The sequence below is a fragment of the Toxotes jaculatrix genome, chromosome 12, assembly GCF_017976425.1.
Source record: "Toxotes jaculatrix isolate fToxJac2 chromosome 12, fToxJac2.pri, whole genome shotgun sequence".
Lineage (NCBI taxonomy): Eukaryota > Metazoa > Chordata > Actinopteri > Toxotidae > Toxotes > Toxotes jaculatrix.
The window spans coordinates 6,789,253-6,809,565 of record NC_054405.1 but is presented as its reverse complement, the minus strand read 5'-3'; the positions used below and the strand labels follow the sequence as shown (position 1 = coordinate 6,809,565).

The 20,313-nt window shown below is 40.7% G+C and overlaps 1 protein-coding gene across 4 annotated transcripts in view; it reads left to right on the top strand.

Moving 5' to 3' along the window:
* Nucleotides 1-20,313, top strand: part of LOC121191258 (vacuole membrane protein 1-like) — a 60,846-nt gene that overhangs the window by 24,932 nt on the left and 15,601 nt on the right. For all 4 annotated transcript variants that reach the window (XM_041052430.1, XM_041052431.1, XM_041052428.1 and 1 more), the window contains 4 exons: nucleotides 1,820-1,951; nucleotides 11,649-11,729; nucleotides 12,137-12,253; nucleotides 16,145-16,206. In XM_041052430.1, coding sequence (XP_040908364.1) covers nucleotides 1,820-1,951; nucleotides 11,649-11,729; nucleotides 12,137-12,253; nucleotides 16,145-16,206 — 392 coding nt within the window. The remainder of the gene's footprint in view (nucleotides 1-1,819; nucleotides 1,952-11,648; nucleotides 11,730-12,136; nucleotides 12,254-16,144; nucleotides 16,207-20,313) is intronic.

Sequence of the window (20,313 nt, the reverse complement as noted above, 5' to 3'; positions counted from 1 at the left end):
CACGATTTCAAAGCACCCCTGCCAACATTCCCCCTCCTCCCTGCCAGCCTCCCACTGGCGATGAGACATGACATTCCCCTCCCACCCACCACCACCATCATCTCCTCTCCTCCTCCTTTCTCCTTTCTCTTTCCTCCTCTTTCGTTATGGTTTTTCTGTTACCTCTTGAAACCTCTCTGTCTACTACTGCCGCTCCCTGAAGTGCTCCACTTCAAACACCACCAGTGTGCAGGTGGACGCATTTCACTGCCCCCTGCACAAATACACATACGCACACACACCTACACACACACGCACACACACAGAGGCACATGCAGGCTCACAAACAGAGGCAGAGCTATTGAATGGAGCAGCTGCCAGGGAGATTAAGGCACGTCTCCATTATGAAAAAAAAACTGGCAGATTTCATCAAAGACTGCAGTGTTAACAAGAGAAGAGGGTGTCCAGATTAAAGATGCAGTCTGCCAGGTTTTGGGATAGCACCGCCTCCTGAGAATGATTGTTTGGGCTTGTTGTCGCTGCCATGGTTGCTAACTACCCACTAATCATCTTCTGGCTCAGCCATTCAGCTACATGCAAGTAATGTGGCTGTGATTAGTCAGTTATGTTCTTCTGAGAGAGAGATTGGAGCTGTGATTTTGTGCATGTTCCACCTAGACGACTGAATTTCTTGTGCAAAAGCTTCATTTTTTTTTTTTCATTGCTGTCTGTGGATTGCAGGATGTTAGGGATGTGTTGGGGCTTGAAATCATCCATTTATCATTTGTAAATGTAACTTACACTAACTATATCCTCAACATCTTTTCTCATCCCCCTTTCACCCCTACTCTCCCCCTGTGCCTGGAAACATTAAAGTAATGAGCTATGAGCAACTCCAAAAACACTGCATTTCTTGGCGGCTGTTTTCATTGTGTTAATTAAGTCTGTAGCCCTCACCCCTCATTCCCCCGCTCCCTCTCTGTCCTCATGTTTTGGCAGAATGAACTTGGTGAACCGACCAAGTACTGAGGATTTATTTCCCTCAAATCACTTCCGCTTTTTTTCCTGTTAAGCCCCCCTCAATCACACAGGCTCCAGTGCTTTATAAGTACAAGCTCCTTTTGGCTGTTAGATATTGATATCTTGGTTCCCTTAGACCCCCTTGGGCTTGTTAGCACTTCTTAAATTTTCCAGGAATACTGTTTCCACATGTCCAAAGTAGATTAGACCAGGGCAGTTAGCAGTGCAGTGTGTTGATATGCTGTTTAGAGGGGGCATCTGGTTTTTCACCTTCCCTGGGCCTGTGTTTTATGTGTCCATGATCGTTTAATAATCTGTGGGATTTTCGTTCTCGTAAATCCTTTCCGTTTTATTCCCATTAAGCTGATCACACAATCCCAGACATCAAGCAGTGCAAGCTCCTTTGATATTTTTGCTCCATTAACCCTCCAGGCACCAGGGTAACGTTCTTTTTATAATAATTAGTGTAATATTTAGACAAATATAGAATTTTTACAACCAGCCTACTCAATGCTTAATTAAAAAATACTGCTTAAAGCTATTAAAATCAATGATAGCATCTAAATAAAGTTCATACAAATAAACAACCTGCACTGTACATAGCAACTAACATCTCTCTCTCTCTCTCTCGTACTTGAAATGATGTTGAATTCAGATTTATTGGCATGACGGGACAGAAGCCTGTGTTGCCAAAACAGTGCACGGAAGCACATCACGTCAGGGAGAACACCAACAACTGAGCAGCAATAATTAACGCTCTGTGTGTGTGTGTGTGTGTGTGTGTGTGTGTGTGTGTGTCTCTGTGTTTCTGCGTGAGCAGGGTGCAGGTACCGCTATAGGCGAGCTTCCTCCCTACTTCATGGCCCGGGCTGCGCGGCTCTCCGGCTCTGACCCTGATGACGAGGATTACCAGAAGTTTGAGGAGATGCTGGACCAGGCCCAGTCTGCACAGGTGACACACTGCTCCCTCCATCATCACCTTCATCCTTCATCCTCATCACCCTCTGTTATCTAACCCTTCTCATTTCCACCTCCTCCCCACAACACTCCTCTTGTTAAGCTTCTACCTGCTTCACTCGCCTTCATTCTGACTTTTTTGCTCTTTTGCACTTTTGTACTTGTTCCTTGCTCTGAACGTGCCACTGCAGTCCCACAAACGTGAAGCCCCAAGCCACACCTCAGTGTTTCAGCAGTATAACAGGAATCAAGACCTTTCACAACTATGTTATGACTAAGAGAACAGCAATGATGCACTCGAGTAAAATGTTCCGCCATTTCCGGCCCTTCATTTTGAAATTCCCTGTACAAAAAAAAAAAAAAAGTTTTCATATCAAACATCCCTGCAAATGTTTCAACAATGTCTAACAGCTCACTGTAAATATTTATTTTTCCACCCTCTTGTGATTATGAATGGAGGAGAAGAATTGAAGGGAAATGTGTGTGGTTTGGTGAAGGCTTTTCGTCAGGACTGTCTGTCCTGACACAGTCCGCGTCCTCAGGAATGCTTCTCTCTCTCCCAGCACTGTAGGTCAAACAGTCAGACAGGTCAAGTGCAGTAAAACAACTGCATCCATAAATGGTTTTGAACTTTACAACAGGCTCACTCACTCATGTATCTGTAAATAAACTGTAGTTGCCAGTTTTTTTTTTGTTTTTTTTTTAGGGTATCCCAGATATCAAGAGATTACTGAGTGATTCGGAGGAATGGTTCTTTTTGTTTACAGTATACATTTCACTTTTCAGCATGCATACAGGATTAGTAACAGTCCTACAATAGTTTAGATGTGAATCATTCAGTACTGGAAAGCTTTCTTTGATAATTCAGTAAATCCAAAAGGGACAGACATGCCTGTCTACCCATAAAACAAAGAGCTTTTTCCCTTGATGCTAATTTTCTCTTTCTGTGGATGTGGTGTTCCTCTGGCTTTATTGGTAGAAAATGTCAGTAAATGTACTTTTCTTGTGTGTTGATTTTAAAATTCCACAATATGTTCTTTCTTAAACTTACACCGCATTGTGTATGTCGAATACACAATGTGGTTATAGATTTTCAATCAGCCGCTTTTCACTTACATCACAGCTGGATCAGGTAAATGATGTTCACTTTTTTTCATTACATTCTACCTCAACATCCTGTTTCATGACAAAAAGTCAAAACAATGGAAAGATGATTTAAAAAAACTACTAATTACAAGTGAAAAGTATTTGTTTGGAACAAGTGGAAAAATCTGTAGGCAGGATTTCACTTGTTTCCAGTGTTTAAACTGTCACAGTTTTCTGGAAGGAAGTTGTTAACAGGGCAAATCACTTCATCCCTATCAGTGATGGTTAAAATAACTGAAAAAAACTTTATTTACTTTGGAGATACCTACATTTAAAAAAAAATTATTCCCATACTTAATCAGTAGTCCTTTAGCAGGGGTCTGTGGACCTCTGTTGGATCCCTGGATTCCTGCAGGGATCCCCATAGTCGCCTAAAAGTTGTGCTGCAGTTACTGTGTATTTGACTAGAACTGATTTTACTTTGTCTAATCCTAATTTAAAAATGCATGAAAAATGACTCTAATGTCTTTGACTTTCACCGCTGTTGTCTCTCAGAGACTGCTGCACAAGTCAGTGCTTAACCAGGCATTTGTTTCTTTCCGTGTCTTCTCTCCCACATCAGCCTGTACAGGAGCTCATGCACTAAATGTCTTGTTAAAGAACATATCACAGATGAATAAGTGCGTTCGTTCCCAGTGGCAGAAAATCCTTATTGCACCACGTTCCTGGGAGAAAGCTTTGAGCCACTATTTCTGGCCACAGCTCAGTTTCTCATGTCGATGCAGGTGTTTTGCCTTTGGCTGGGCCACATACTCACTAAACTGTTAATATGTCTCCAAATAGCAATAGATGAATTGGTAGTCCGTTGTCACAGACACGCACATGCTTTTGCTCTGTCCCTTCCTTTCCTGCATATCTTAAAATTGAGCTGGGTACACATTGGCTGAATTGCCATGTTGCGCCTCCCTTAATAAGATTTTTTTTGAAGTCATTTAAATAATTTTTCATGATAAAATGTGTCAGTGCCTAGAAGCACTGCGTACTCAGAAATGATACCCTCGGTCCTGTAGATGTGTGTAAATTTAGCATCGTTCTTCTAAAGGGAAATATTGCATCAACCTCTTTTTTCATTATCAGCAGAGTTAAACTGAGACACGCTAACTGAAGTGACCTTTTGAAAGACTAATATTGAAACCGATTCAAGGAAGTCACAAAAAAAAAATGTGATCAGAAGAGTCTGTGCTTCGGGTTGACAGGGGACAGGGGCGCAGCATCTTCTCTAAGGTCCACTGTTAGTAATGCTGTGGACAGCTGGGTCGGTTGGCACCAACAGCAGCCTTGGCGTTCAGACCACATATTTGTGCGTGGAGCTCTGACATCACTTACTGATAAAGTGGCGCTTCCCTCCGAAACTGTGAGAAAAGAGCAGAGACGGAGGAAGAGCAAGACAAACGGGCAGCCCGGGGGAAGAGGACATTTTGTCTAAATGATCATCACGGCACCGGAGAGCTGCTGCGTGTCTTTTCCCAAAAAAATGAACAGTGTTGCGCAGGAGGAGCATCGCCTGTTTGTCTCGCATCCGTGCAAGGGCAGATTGGAAGTGACGCGGCATGCTGCTGTCTCAGTGCACAGCCTCGGTCTCGCTCTCCCTCTGACATTGTTTCTTTTTCTGTCCCTCTCTTCCTTTGCTCTTATTCTTTCTCACGCACTCCGATCGTCTCCCACTGTGCATTGCTCTCTCTCTCTCTCTCTCTCTCTCTCTCTCTCTCCCTCTCTCTCTGTCTGTGATGATATCTGGCAGCCATGTGTATGTATGTAATGTGTGCTCGTGTGATTGGACAGCATCTGGAGGCAGGTTGCTTGCACCAGCGAGGACCTGCCACATACGGAAACATTTTTTCTCTCGCCAGAGCTTTTTTACCATCACTCGGATGTTCTCAGGGTTCCATCTTTCCCTCGAGGAGATCCCGCGACACCTCTCTGATTTTCACCTTTCCACATCTGACCCTTTTCACACCTTTTAAGGTGGACACGGAGGCATTCATCCGCTGTGGATCTGTGTCTGAGTTTTTGATTGAAAGCTGAAAATCAATAGTAGTAGACCCAAGTGGAAACAGACTCCAGTGGAACTGGATTGGAGAAACTGTGCTATCGTTGGATCGCTGTGTTTAGACAGGAAGTGGTTAAATTTTGTCTTCAAGGATGTGACCCCTCCACCCCACCCCACACACACACACACACACACACAGAACACACACCCACACACCCACACACCCACAGACTCTCTCCCACACACACACACACACTCTCCACCCTGTAGCAACAGAGCTGGATTAAGATGCTGACTACGTCCCCTCCGCTCAAGTCACAGAGGTTTGTAGGTGCCAGCAGTTTGACTTAAACCCACTGGTATTTCTCCCAGCCTGCACGTGCCAACTTCCTGCCACAAGTGCACGTGATACACAGCAGCAGAGCACTCTGGGTTTTTTTTTTTTTTTCTCTCATTCATTCAACAGAGCTATTCAAGAATAATGAAGTCATGCCTTTTCTAACGGCTCCAGACGCTGATGTCATGAACATCAGTTTTTTTTTTTTTCCCCCTCTTAAATCTTTAGCTCAGTACCAGAGTACTCGGTGTGCTGGAGAGGAATCCTCAGTATCGACACAGACTGTCTCAAAGCATCCTGCATGGATCAGGTCCATGACTGCTTGTAACTTCCGCTTGTAACGGAAAGGGTTAACAGGCTGTGAATTCTTGATTGCCAACTCCCAGGATCGTATCTCCTGTAACTCAAATCAGGGCCATCTGCGCTGGGCGTATGCCTGCCTTCCCCCCTGGCCTACTGCACTCAAAGGCTCTCTGTGCTGTGGTTTGCCCGGCCCCGTCACGTGACTTCTCTGAAAGTGCCCCCTCCCTCCTCCTCCCTCTTTATTTCCAGTAAACTGTTTGAAAGGAGGGGGGTGAGTCAGAGTAAAACCAGCTTCCCTTTAACCACAGCTTGTTAAAGAATTTGTCAACGTGGACTCAGGGGTGCATTTTTTTTTGTCTGTGTGTGTGTGTGTGCGTGCGTGCGTGTGTTTTGTGTGTGAGTGTGTGTGTCCAGATAGATTGAGCGCGTAGCTCTTCTTTTTTCTTTTTTCTTGAAAGAGGACTGTAGCTTTGATTGCGTCAGGACTCCTTAATCACTCCACTTCTTGAGCCAGAGAGAGCGGGCGCAGGCGCGGGCTTGTCAGGAGTTAATGAGATGAACTTTAGCCCGTCTTCATGTCGGGGGGCTCACGGCCGCTCCGGAGATGTGTGTCTTCTGTGTGAAAGACTTTCATTGAGAAAAAAAAAAGAAAACAGAGAGAGGGAGAGAAAAAATGTGCGTGGGTGTTGACTTGTGTATAGGCTATGCATAGATTTTTCCTTGTCTGACACTTTTTTCCACATGGGGCAGGGTGCCTTGTTGCTGCCTGCTTTTTGTCTATGTTCGAACTCTGTATCCCATCAGTACTACCAAAACCTACTGAAAACAAAGTGTTGTTCTTTGCCAACTTTTTCACAATGAAAAGTCCATTTTTGTGAAGAAACCCTCTGAGCAACTTGTCATCACATCCAAAATAAACAGATATCACATGCTACAATAATACACTGTAGATGAAAAACAGGCAGAGGAAAAAAAAATCACTATCAGAGTTATTCCAAAAACCTAATACTTGCAACTGATCCTGTTTACATTTGGTAGATCAGCATTTACTAGAATAAAGGAAGGGTGCTGCTTAAAATAAAGAAAGTGTTAATGCTGTGAGGTTGCTGTAACAGGTTCAGAAAACTGTCTTCTGTTGGGTTTTTCCCTGTGGATTTTTCTAATAACTGTCATCACCTGGCAACTGAAACCACATATATTCAAACTATCATGTTAAACGTAGAGCTCACTCTGTTCCTGTGTGTTCCTGTACTCATGGACACAAAAATAAAAGTCATTTTTTGGCCATTTACCTAATAAGAATCTAATCTGGTTTTCAATTCATTATCCCGGTGACATAATTCCATTAATGCTAATCTTGTTACAAACACCCAGCTATTCCTGCTTTATTACGTTAATTCATCTACAGTATATTTACTGTGATTGAATCAAAACAGTCGTGGTACATTTCTTATGTTTGTAATGGCGCGCAGATGGATGTGTCGTTTTATTTAAAAAAAAATCACTTTGCCACAAAAGCAGCACAAGCTTGTGAATTAATGGTGGGAAAATGCTGTAAAGGTTTAAAGACAAAACCGGTAGACTGTGGTTTCTGGGGAGCACTTGTGATTTGCTTATTCAAATGAGGAACTGAATAATCTGACCATCGTAAGTATATTTAGGGAAAAAAAAAAATCCAACCCTGTAACAGATCAAATGTGAGAATTATTCCCCCTCAGAGGTTTGCTCCATGTGGGGTGACTGTGCAGACTGCTGAGTAAAGCATCTGTGCCGAGCAGCCAAACCTGGAACCAAAACCCTCATGGTTTTAATGACGCTGCACCCTTGACAAGATCTTACCAAATGTAATTGCTGCTAAGCCCAGCCCTGCAGGCCAGCGGTGATGGGGGTGGCGGAGGGGTGGGGGTTAGGGAGGCGGCAGGCAGCCCTTGGCAAGATGCCTGGCAAAGATGTGATTTTCCATAAGCCGCCAACAACAGAGTCTGGATGTCTGAACCCCAGCCATCCAAGATAGACGCTTCCCCAGTCCAGAAATGCAGACTAGAGAGAGAGTCCAAGTACATAGTTCAAGTATAGTAAATCATGGTGTCACAAGTTCACACACACACACATATATACACACACACCCTTTTACACCCTCCCCTCACCTCCTCAGGGACCCTTTGTTCACACTGCGGTGATATTTTCATGCTCGCTCTCACTGCATGAGCCAAAAGCTCAGCTACGGCACCTAATGTAAACAATGCATGTGTCATGATGTCAGAAAATGAATGGGATTCACAGGCTGTCTCCATGGCACTGATTGGTTCTGCAGGGTTCTGTCTGTGCTACAACACCAGCGGTTGTCAGGTGTCCCTGGTCCAGACACAGTCCTCAGCGGTTCAGCTGTAAACCAGCCATACACATTCCTTCCCTCCCTGTCTTCCCACCAGCTGAGCAACACACACACACACACACACACACACACACACACACACACACACACACACACACACACACACACACACACACACACACACACACACACAGAATCACACCCACACACAAACACGCACACGTATGCACACATGGGGACAGGCTAGAATTAAAACTACAGGCTTGTCCAAGGAGAAACCTTCATGATTGGACATCAGGGGAGGCAGAAATTCAAATCGTGAACCAATCAGATTCTGTGTCCCTTCGCTCCCCCCACCACCACCTTATTAGGCGACCTCCCATGTCTCTCAAATTTCCTGTCCACTGGGTTGCACCCCGTAAAGAATGTCATCAACACTGTACTGGTTTTGTTGACCATATTAGGTATGATCATGTATTGCCAGCCCCCTCCTGCACCTCATTTTTAAAAAATTAATATGATGTTTTAGACACAGAGGCCTTACTTTTTAAAACTAATTTTTCTTGTCTTTTCATTTGAAACAGATTAGTTTTTTCTCTAGATTCTTTGTCAGTTGATTGTGTATAGTTTTAGGTGAGAAAAAGCTGCTTTCACATCCAGAAAACATTCATTAAGGATATTTAGATTTAAAATAATTTCACATGGTGAATTGACCACTAATTATTTGTGTGTTTCATTCTAAAATGCAGTGGATGCATTTTTGTAACACTCACATGAAAAACCGTCAGGAAACAGTTTTAAAAACATTAACAGTTTGGTTCAAGAAAGGCAAACAGTTTTATAAATGTCTTGAGGTGAATGTTGCAAACATTATGTGTCCTTATTAGCAGTTAGTTTGAAAGAGTGTGTATTTTCTATAAATAGAGGCTGTCTCACTCCGTAAACTTATTAAGAACTGCAGTTACAGTTATTTCTGAATTAATGTGAAGTTTTTTGCATTAAAAATATTCTGTTCACATTTAAGTTTAATCTGAAAGCCACAGAAGGATGGTGTTAATGTGAAACATCTATATAATTTCATATAGGCACAGCACACAACAATATATAGATTCATTACAACAGCAGGAGCATATTTAAATTAAAGCACTGAAATGTCATATTTTTGGACACATGCCTTTATGAGAATACATTAAGTATACATTTAACTCTGCAAAATATTTATTAAGATATCAAAGCGACAGAGGTTGCTTGATTAAGAGTACAATAAATGAAATAACTGAAAAGGATTTATTATTTATAGATTATTTATATTTAAAAAGAAATATATAGAGAACTTCTTAGCAGTTTTAAGAGGCAGTATTACCACAGTAATTTTACTAACTTTGCAAACAAAGATAACCTTATTGTTTTTCATGATAAAAGCGCCACAACTTGAAGAAAAGCTCAGACAAATGTAGAAATAATAATAAAGAATGAAAGCCATTGTGTAGTTATTCCCTGTAAAGTCTAAATTCTCCACTCAATTTATTCACATATTAAGGCCTAGAAATTAAAAAACCTTGCTTTGAATATTTTGGGAATGCAATGTCCTCAGTATAATTTATTGTTATTATTATAAAAGTAATGATAACAACCCAGAATCACATAATTTCCTTGCTAAAAAAATAATTCATTTTAATTTAACAGTAGCAAGAGAGCAAAGCATGGAAACAATCATTTTAAACTTTACCTAGACAGTGTGTCTTCTGAAAATATGAAGGGTCCTGGATCTGTGGGCTCCTCTGTATTCCTGCCATGTTCCCAGAAATAATTTAAATAAAATCCAAAACAGATTAAAGCTCCTCTTCCCAGAAAAGGTATATTGGGGAAAAATCTGTGTCATTGCTGTGAAAAGAGGCTTTTGTGGAGTTGTCAAGAAGGATAGGGCAAGACCAGCAGGAAAAGTAAGAATTTGTGAGTCACAGGAATGACCAAAGTCTGTTGTCTTGTTCTCACATTCCCAGTGACAATGGAATCAATAACTGGCACCAGAGGTAAGGTACAGACATGCTAAAACCAGTCTATAATTCTCCTAGAATGAAGAAGCATGTTTAGAGATAAGCCTTGCATTTCTTTTACAATATGTGGCAGGTGAATCAGTGCATTTCTGCTGTGAGATTTCTGCTGGAGGGATGGTCATGAATTCAGCACAGGTTTTGACTTATCCTGAAACCTACTTCTCTTTTTTTTCATTCAGATATTTAAATAAATATATTTTCTGTCTAAGAAGTTGTTTATTTTTAGATGAGTTAATGTTTTTTGCGATAAGTGTAAACAATGAGGCAGCATTTCCTCACCAGGACTTGCTCATCACACAACAACTTTTCACATTTGTTTTGCAAGATGTGAATAAATTAGAATGAATACAGTGCAAATATTCTGAAGTGCAGACTTAAGTAGAGGATTTTAGAGATTTTTATCATTTAAAATCAAGCGCCTAAACTTAGGAAGGTTTCGAAACACAAATTCTAAGATTTACTAAAGCAAAATCACTCTGATGCACAAACTAAATATCCTAAAATATAAATGTCTATTCATGTTCTAAACAGTTTGTGCTGCTGTATATCTAGTTTTTGGGGGTGTAATTATTTGGTTTGTCAGTTGTTATCTGTTTCAGTAATTGATTCTAATTCTAACTTTTTGTTGAGGGCACATTTATAGGAGATACTCCTGTTGCAGCTGCTGCTCTTTTGAACTCATTTAGAAGCACTTACAAGCACAAATATTTAAAAAATTACCTAGTTATTCCCTCATTTTTCGTTTCATTTCCACATCAGTATGTTTTTAGACATAAAATAGAAAGATTTAATGTCAGTACACAGACAGTAGTTTGTAAGTAAGCTGAAACAGTGACATTTAGAGATGACGGAGAAATCCTAAAGGCAGATCTTTGATAAATCAGTGTTGTTCCAAATCAAGATGTTATCCTAAATTCTTCATTTGTTTTAATGTGACATCTGAATGGGTTTCAAAGTATTTTATTAAAATCCCTTCAAAAACAGCATTACAGCTGGCTACACACATTTATTTCACACACCTCTGTGCTATTCCCTCTTCCACATCAGTGCTTAGGAAAACACTGAAAAACCCTTTTTCCTCTAATTTAGCCTTAATAAATGTTTCAGTGCTCCAATTAATAATTTGGATCCAAACAATTTTACTGATCAGTCTGAAATTTATGAGAAATTAATTGTGAATAATTAAGTGTATGAAATGTAGATCATTAATAATCCCTTTGAACAGTTGTAAAGTGTCAGAAATGATCCAGTATTTATAAAGACATGATGGTATGCATGCAACAGAAACTCTACAACAGTAATTAAAAGAAATTATTGTTATTTTGCAATTTTATGTTTCATAAAAATATTTAAAGCAGGTTTGAGATGTGTCCTGTGAATAAAGCTCTGTGTACATCACACATGCAGTGTGCTTTAAGTGTGTGATGAGCGTCAGCTAAACATCAACAAGTCTCTGATGAAAATTTAATCACACATTTTTCTTACTTTTGATTTTTCTTTTTTTTTTTTCTTTTTTTTTTCTAGGACTTTGCCACCAGAGCGAAAGTAGCAGTGCAGAAACTGATCCAGAAGGTCGGCTTCTTTGGGATTTTAGCCTGTGCCTCTGTGAGTAAACTCATACATAATCTTTTTTCTTTTCCTATAAAATATTCTCGCCCCCACACCCCCTACTGTGGGGTTCATCAGTCTAAATAATTTTGTCCTGTCCACATTCATCTTATACTGACATTTATACATAATTCAAAGGAAATGCCACATCTGAATTGTTCAGCATATGAACAAAAAATAAATATTATAAAATATATGTTTAAAAAGTATCAGATATTGTCATGGCACACATCAGTGACCCTCTGTAGGCACACCTACGTAGGCAGATATATAAGATAAAAAAAATACTATATGGATTTGTTGTCTTGTTTCACTTTATCCACATGATTTGTTGTATTTGTATTGTATTTCTTCATGGGAATTTACACAGTATCGAGTCTAATCATCCATATTGTTTTTGACAGATACCAAATCCCTTGTTTGACTTGGCAGGAATAACTTGTGGACATTTTTTGGTCCCGTTCTGGACATTTTTTGGTGCAACGCTCATTGGGAAAGCAGTTATCAAAATGCACATTCAGGTAAGCTGCACTTAAATAATATAAATAATGCCAGAGTTTTTTTTTTGTTTGTTTGTTTGTTTGTTTTTTTTTGACATGACATTTAACATTTAAATATGCTAAAGCAGAGTTTGACACCACTGGTTATGTAGAACTTTTTTTTTTTAATCTTTTCTATTCTACTGCAGAGAAACAGCAAAATTTATTTGTACCTAAGTTTGAGATTTGCATACATCTTTAATGTTGTTCAGAGGGAGAAGTGTGTTAAATAATGAATCACTCTCATGCACGGCATCTCTGTACTGTACTCAGCTGGTAGCAAGGAGGCCATTTTGTGTAGACATAGTAGGGGGAGTCAACCATTTTGTGACTGCAGCTGCAGCAGCCCCAGTGCATTGTACAGTAGACTGGTCAGACTGCAGCAGATTGAGAATTGATGGGAAAGTAAGAGATCCATCCTAAACCATGAATGAGAAAGTGCTGTTAACAGGACTTGGTATTGCAAATGTTTCTTCTAATCCTGGAAAATCCTCAGTTTGCGTCCAGGAATTTGCAGTATGTCTGTGATTACCGTCAGGGGCTCAACTTTCTGTTTTCTAAGCAAAAGCTGCAGTTTGCTCAGAGGAAGGGTTAAAAGCTAAGCATTTTTTCCACTCTGCCTCATTCCTTATCATAAGTAAAATGCATTGTCCTGCTCCTCACTAGAAAAAAAGCTAGGGGGGGGGCAATGGTGATGAACCCAGTGAGCACGAGCTCAAGCAGATAAACATTGTCTGTGGGAGGTGATGGAGAAAGAGAGAAGGAGAGATGGGGGGGAGCTGGAGGGAAGTGGGGGTTGCAGGCATGGCAGACACAATCACACACACACACAGGACCAGATTACACCCAGGGGTCCCAGGGGCCCCCGCCTGACAGAGGTGTGTCCCTCCCTGTCTCACAGAAAGAAAGACTTCACCCGACTCTCCGGCATGTCTGGGGGCCCCAGTCTCTCCTGAAGCTGCTTGGTTTAATTTTCTTCAAACTCAGATTTTTGCTTCTAATGCAAATGATTCAGTAGTTTACAGTGTGTGAGCAGAGAACAAGAAGTGCGAGAGGAAAGCACAGTGGAGAGCAGGTGACGTTCTCCCTCATGGGCCAAGAGGGAACAAAAGGGGATTTTGAAGCTTGTTGTGTGTATGTGTGTGTGCGTACCTTGTGTGCGCGTGAGTGTGTGGGCGTAAAACTCAGCCTCAATGCTTCAAAGCGTGTTTTTGATCTGGGTTTGTACCTGTGCTTCAGGTGTGTTCTCACCGGTCTCCAAGGAGAGGCCTTTTTTTTTTTTTTTTTATTCTGCGCTGCTTCCGTCTGAATGTACCCTGCTGAATGGCCGACGTCAGCTGCTTTGTGACGCAGCGGGTCACTTGAGGATGATGGGTCATGCCATGGAAATACACATTTCAGGCCCTTGAGATAGGTGGCAGGGGACAGAAGAGCTGCGAGGTGTGGCAGAGAAAGCAGACAGTCATGTGGCAATGGTGAAACAAGAGAATAGTTATTCTACACCCTTTGACACTTTAATCTGAATTTGTGCATTGTCAGAGTCGCAAAACCACAATATTTAAAGCAGGACTCTCTCACTTCCAGTTTACTGTTAATTCACACAATGAGCCTCATGGTTCTTGATAACAAGTGGACATTTTCTGTAAACGGCTGAGAGCTTCTTCCTCCTTGTTAATGCGTGTACTTGTGACAAAGTGACCATGACTGTGATGTGTGTAGCTCTTAAAAGCATTATCAGTAAATTGAAATCAGCGAGTCAACACCATGTCACCGTTAGTTTCCGAGCAGACATATTTAAGGCGTCTTAGTCAGCTTTCCTGTGTCAGCCATCTTGCTGTCCCTTCCTCCTTTGTGTGGGATGATAAATCAGTTGTCGATACGTGTTAAGAAGATGTGGGTGCACAAGATCAATATTTAAGCGCATTACACCAAAACTTGTTAATGAAGTTTAGTTTAAAATGTACCATGAGGGGATTTCCTCGTGGTGCCGTTATATTTCTTTTGTGTGAGGCACAGAAATAGTGCGATAGGAAATGTCAGTCCAATTTGGATGCCAAAGTTTTTGTTAGTTTTGTGACATTGCCAACATTTTGCCTGCAGGTCCTTCTTTCATTCTGCAGTGTCGTCCTGTGGATTAACACCCACTGAAATTAAAAGACAATCAAACACGGATGACCTGAAACACATGTTACAGTGAGCACTGTAACAAAGCACTGATCAAAACAATTTTAATGAAATTAAAATTATCGGGCCGTCCTGATGCAGACTTATCTGCAGTGTAACCACTGAACACTGATGTCCTGGGTGTTGTACTTACACAGCTCTCACATTTACTTTTGTCCACTCACAGCATAATTTATCATGGTCTGTATATTTCATATAGTTTTACAAATTCTAAACCTTCGTTTTTGTGTGTGTGTGTGTTGGAGCAAAAACAGACCGAGTCTCAATATTAAAATTCCTCAATAAAATCACAATTTGTGTCTTTACTTAATCTTCACATAAAAACTTTTAGTTCAAAGGGAATTTTGTTGTAAAAGCTGCTCCTCATTACACAGTTGCTACAGTCCTACCAATCAGAGCAGTTTGCAGCTTTTAAACATAAAAACTTCATTAGTATAATATTTCCATAATATAATTGCCTACAGTTTGTCAATAACTAGTCGAGGTCTATGTCATTGTGAGTGACCTGTATGTCAGAGAGTAGTATTTCATTTCATTTGATCAATACCACTTAGCCTTTTGCAAAAGCATCTTGAAAAATATTGATGGATTAGCAGGTCAATATAAAATTATGTCAACTCAGTATGATATGAGACCTTTAACTGCTTGCAGCCCAGCTTAGATAAGACAGTTCCACATTATTTCCAGTATATTCTGTATGTGCACTGAGCACCTAATTGAAACTACACATTTGTATTGAGTGAAATATTCAAATCTAAGATGACATTTTTATGGCTCCATCATTACATAAAATGGAAAATTCTAGATGTCTTGTGTATGATTTTATACATGTTTCCCTGTAATTCAGCAGTATATATTTAGTATCTTTGGAAACCTTGGGATCTGGACTAGAATTTAAAATAAGGTTCTGTGGGTTTGAACAATCCTTTTCTGCACAACATGAGTTTGTAATGATGGACCCGCCAAAAGCTCTGTTGGGTTAAGCCTTTCTAATGGCATGTTGAAGGCAACCTAAATGTTACTGGATCAAACCGCATTTTTAGTGGCCAAGACGCATGTTTGTTTATAAGAATATAGTAACCTACAACAACTCTGAGGGCAAGTATAGGACCTTGAACAGCCTGGTCAATTAGTGGGTGCATGTTCCTGCTCCCCTGCAGGAGGACGCAGGGCTGATATGAGCCAGAATGGCTGCCGGTCGCCTCTCTGTCCCTTCTGGCCTGGTGACTAAGCAGGAATCAGACTGGACAGGAGCCGGAGGCATCCAGACCCCCTGTGAAGCAGTGACACATCTCCTTTGATTTCTCCGCTCCTTCTCTCCATCCATTCCTTATACACACACACACACACTTCTGATGACAGCCAGTGTGATATGCTGACCTGGTGTACTGTGTTGGTGGTGTGTCATAAACCCAGGCCTTTTATTTCTTGCCCTCCATGACAAAAGGGCGTCTTCATGGCTGCTTTTATACCAGACCTCTTTGGTGATGCAAGGAAAGGGCTTAGGGCATGATGGGGCTTAGGGTGTGTGTGCTTGTGTGTGTGCGCGTGTGTGTGTATGTGTGAGGGGGAGTTAAGGAATTACTGATCAAACTATGATGCACACACTGCCTTGTTCTGCACCCCAGCAGTGACCTCATGGTTCAGTAACTGACTCGAACTTTCTCTGTGTGTTTCTTTGTCATACAGAAACTGTTTGTGATCGTTACCTTCAGCAAGCACATAGTGGAGCAGATGGTCTCCCTCATCGGGTGAGTAAGGCTCAACGGGCGTGTGTGTGTGTGTGTGTGTGTGTGTGTGTGTGTGATTGCTTACTAAAAGTACCCTGTGGGGTGTGCAGCTATCACACATGAAAGAGTTACTGCAGAATTTGACGGTTGAGGGAGCTTTTTGGGTGGTCAGGGGTCACCCAGGTAATTTAAGTTTCCTTGTGTGTGAAATGCGCCTCCTCCTTCATGACTCTGATGAAGGTCACACAGAGTCAGAGGTGTCTTTGAATTAAACGTGGTGATTTTGGAAGATGACTTGTTGCTTTATCCTGTTTGAAAGACTTTGTGAAGACCTTGAAACAGAGGTTTTGTCACACATTTTGTTCCCCTTTTGTCTCCTTACTCTGTTGTATTAGTCCACATGGTGATTAATGGCTTGGATTTTTCCACTGGATGACTATGGGCATGAACATGTTCTGGCTGCTTCACAGGACAGGATGAACTCTTGTCTATCACGGAAACCTCCTCTCTGCTTTATCTCTGATGATGCACGGTCATAGTCAGTTATTACCTATGTACCCGATCTCACAGGGAGCACAAGTGAAAAGAGTGGGCTGCTTCTGGGTGTCTGGAGACGGCTTTTATCTTTTTTGATAAAATAAGGCCTTTCAGGTGTCAGGCCTCTTGGGCAGGATGTGCTAGCGCGTATTATCCTGGAACATCTTAGAAGGAAAGAGAAATCGAGTTTGAGTTTCCGGGTGGAGGGATTTCACAAAGGGAATTTATTTGTGTCAGGGTTTTTTTTTTTTTTGTTTTTTTTTTGGAGGCCCAGCTGGAAACAGCATCAGTGCACTGTAGGTGTAGAGCTGAATATACCAACTGCGTGAAGTTATTTTGTAGGACTGAGAGACTGATTTCATAATGAGGTCAGTAGACGCAGCCTGGTTTTGAAAATGTAAAACCAGTAACCTGTACACATAGACAGCTTTTGGGCTTTTCAAAATAAGGGCTAGATGTAATAGAAGTTGAAAGAGGGTTGGTGTTGGGTGTGGGTGCTGATGGGTGCCATGATGGGTGTCCTTGTAGAGATGCCAGGGCCTGCAGCTGGAAACTGCCCTCAACACACCTGCTGGTGGGAGTGCCATTTATTACACGCACACACACACACACACACAGACAGACGTGCACACCCTTGCACTCTTGGTCTCTCTCCCGCACACAGACACACACTTGCTGAAATCAGGCGTTGAGATTGCATCAGCTCTCTTCCTTGCCATGTTGTCTTTTTTGCACATTTGCTTTGTTTCTAAAATGAATTTTGAAAGACTTCAGTCAGTGATGGCTGTTCAATAAACCGCTGCTGCTCTTTTCTTTGGATATTCTAATTGTCGTTTTAATGCCACATATTAAAATATGTTCCAAATAAAGTTTGATCAAAGACGCTGCTTAGATAACACGAGCTTTACAAGAAATGTAAAAGGATTAGATTAGATTTAGATACCCTGTGTGTGTGTTTGAGATATATATATATATATATATACACATACAAGAGTGTGTGTTTGTGTGTGTGTGTGTTCTGAAAGAGCTGTAGCCTCTTGCAGTCACTGTTCATTGAGCTGCAGACTCAAAGTGACAGATCATTGGTTATTGACAGGTTTCAGTCTGACTCACTGGCCCGCTTCTCCTCTAAAGGAAGTTTCCCCCTTTACAACTTGTCAACCGTCAGCTTCCTTCCTTGCCGAGGCCTTTCCACCTTCCACCGTATGATTTTCTGTGTCTCGCTCACTCTCACTCTCAATCACACATCACCTTATGAATGGGTGACAGATTTTCAAATTTAACCCTTAAGGCGAAGACAGACCACAGTGTGAACTATGCACGATCTTAAAAAAAAAATGCACACTCGCTACAGTTCAGGCACCTGCAGCTCCCCCCACCCACTATGTACATACACAGTTGTATGTGCACACACACACAAATCCATCGCACGAACATACACCCACACACACAGAGTCAAACATTTGTCCTCTGGATGCTCTCTGTCTAAAAAGTCAGTTACACCAAACCTCCACATCTCCCTCTTTTCTCTCCTCAGCTCCTCAGTTGTTGGTTGTTTGGAGATTTCCCAAACTTTGCCTCCCACCAACTCATATGGAAATTTTAGTGAAGCATTTCACACCTGCCATTTCTTGAAACTGCAGTGAAGACTGATTTAATTTAAAATGATTTTTTAAATTGGAGAATGGAATATTTCGTTTAGGGAAACAGCTTACCGGGAAATTCTTATTTCGTCTTATTTCTTGTTGTTGCACAAACAGATTCCTAAAACAATAATTTAGAGCCATGTCTGCAAAAAAATGCTTGATGATTGTTTTTGAAAGGTCTTACACTAATGATTTATTTGTTGTTCAGTCTCATCCTTTTATAACATTTGTGCGGTCTGAAATGGTTTAAGAATGTGCCGCATTTGCCATCACTTTTAGCTGTTTTTGCCTCTAAAATGAAATTCACTTCGAGCTAAACGTTTTATTCGATGATCAAATAAAGATACAAATTGTGTCTTTACTGTGGAATTTTAATATTTTGTTTGTTTTTGCCTGCCTGCCTCTGGATTTATCTCTGTAAACTGAGGGAATGGTATTTGTCTTTGTGGGTGACTGAAGTAACCGTTGGACTTTGGCTGTGGTGATTTCATTCTCACATGACATAATACAATACTACACAATAACTACACAATTCATTTCCTGCTTCTTGCCCTTCAGGTGAGCTAGTTGGCACACATATACACACACACACACACATAGACACAAACGCAGAAGTCAGTGACTGTAACCTCTTAGAATGTAATACTTTGTTTGTACTGAACATTGTGAAATTTCAAATTATTACACACTAAAAATTTCCAAAACACTGAACCATTATCTTGAGCACATTGTTTTCTATTTTTTTGATAAAGTTATTTATCAGTTTTATTTCTTCAAGTTGCTCATTATATAATTTAAATCCTATTTCAGCTTCTTGAGAACACACACAGAAACATCTTTCTCTGTGAGTCCATCACAGCTTCTCCAAGATAAGATGCTGTTTGTTTAAAACTTAACAGTAGTCATTTTACTTAGAGAATCCCCTGAATTACATGTTGTAGTGTGACCTTTAGTTTTTTGAAAAACGCCAGCCCTTGAGTTTCAAGTAGTGAAAACATACTTTTGGTGATAAGAACAAAGCACGTGTGTGTGTGTGTCTGTGTCTGTGTGTGTGTGTGGGTGTCTGTGTGTGTGTGTGCTTTATCCAACCACTGCCTATTTGAGTAGCACATAGATGACACGATGGAAAGCTGATGAGATCACAGATTAAAATACTACTGCTAGATGCTGTAGTGTGACTGTCAAGTAAAATTCTGAGTGCAGCACAGCAGTATATAGTTTGGTTCACGTTTTATTTGGTAGATATTCCTGTAGTCATGTGAAAGGGTGATGTTTTTACTCACAGAACAGGGAGTGTCCACAAATTCCTCTTAAGTTTCATTAAGAAAATATTAGATTTTGCAACACTGTGGCGCTCGAACATATTTATGTGGCAATCACAGTTGTGCATCATGATCTAGTCATAGTGTCTGACACAGTTGATTTAAAATTATAATAAATGATCTTATTTCCAAATATGTGCCGTTTACAGGATTATCTCTAGACATTTTCAAACATTCAACAACAGCTTAAATCAGAGAAGTAGTTTTTCTATGAATGAGAAATGGAAAACAGTGTGTTATTGAAATGCAGTTTCACAGGAGAAGTTTGAATTTCAGGCTTAAATGTCAGAAGACTCTAAAACTGTCAACAGCCATTTTTATCACCTCTGTTAACAAAAATGACCGACTCCAGAGTTTTTTTTTTTTTGTTTTTGTTTTTAATGAGCTGGAAATAAAATGTGGAGAAGATGCAAAGAACCTTTTTAGCACAACTTGAACTTAAGTGACTTAAAATTTTCCATCATACATTCAGGAGTTTCTGATATTCCTTCTGAGAGCTTGACCAAAAACAAAAGGTTCAGTGGAAAAATGAGTTCTGTCCTGACAGCTGTTCAATCAAGCGAAGCGTTCTTTTGCAACTGTTTTTCTAATTACTGTATGTGTGGAATTTAAAAAAAGAAATC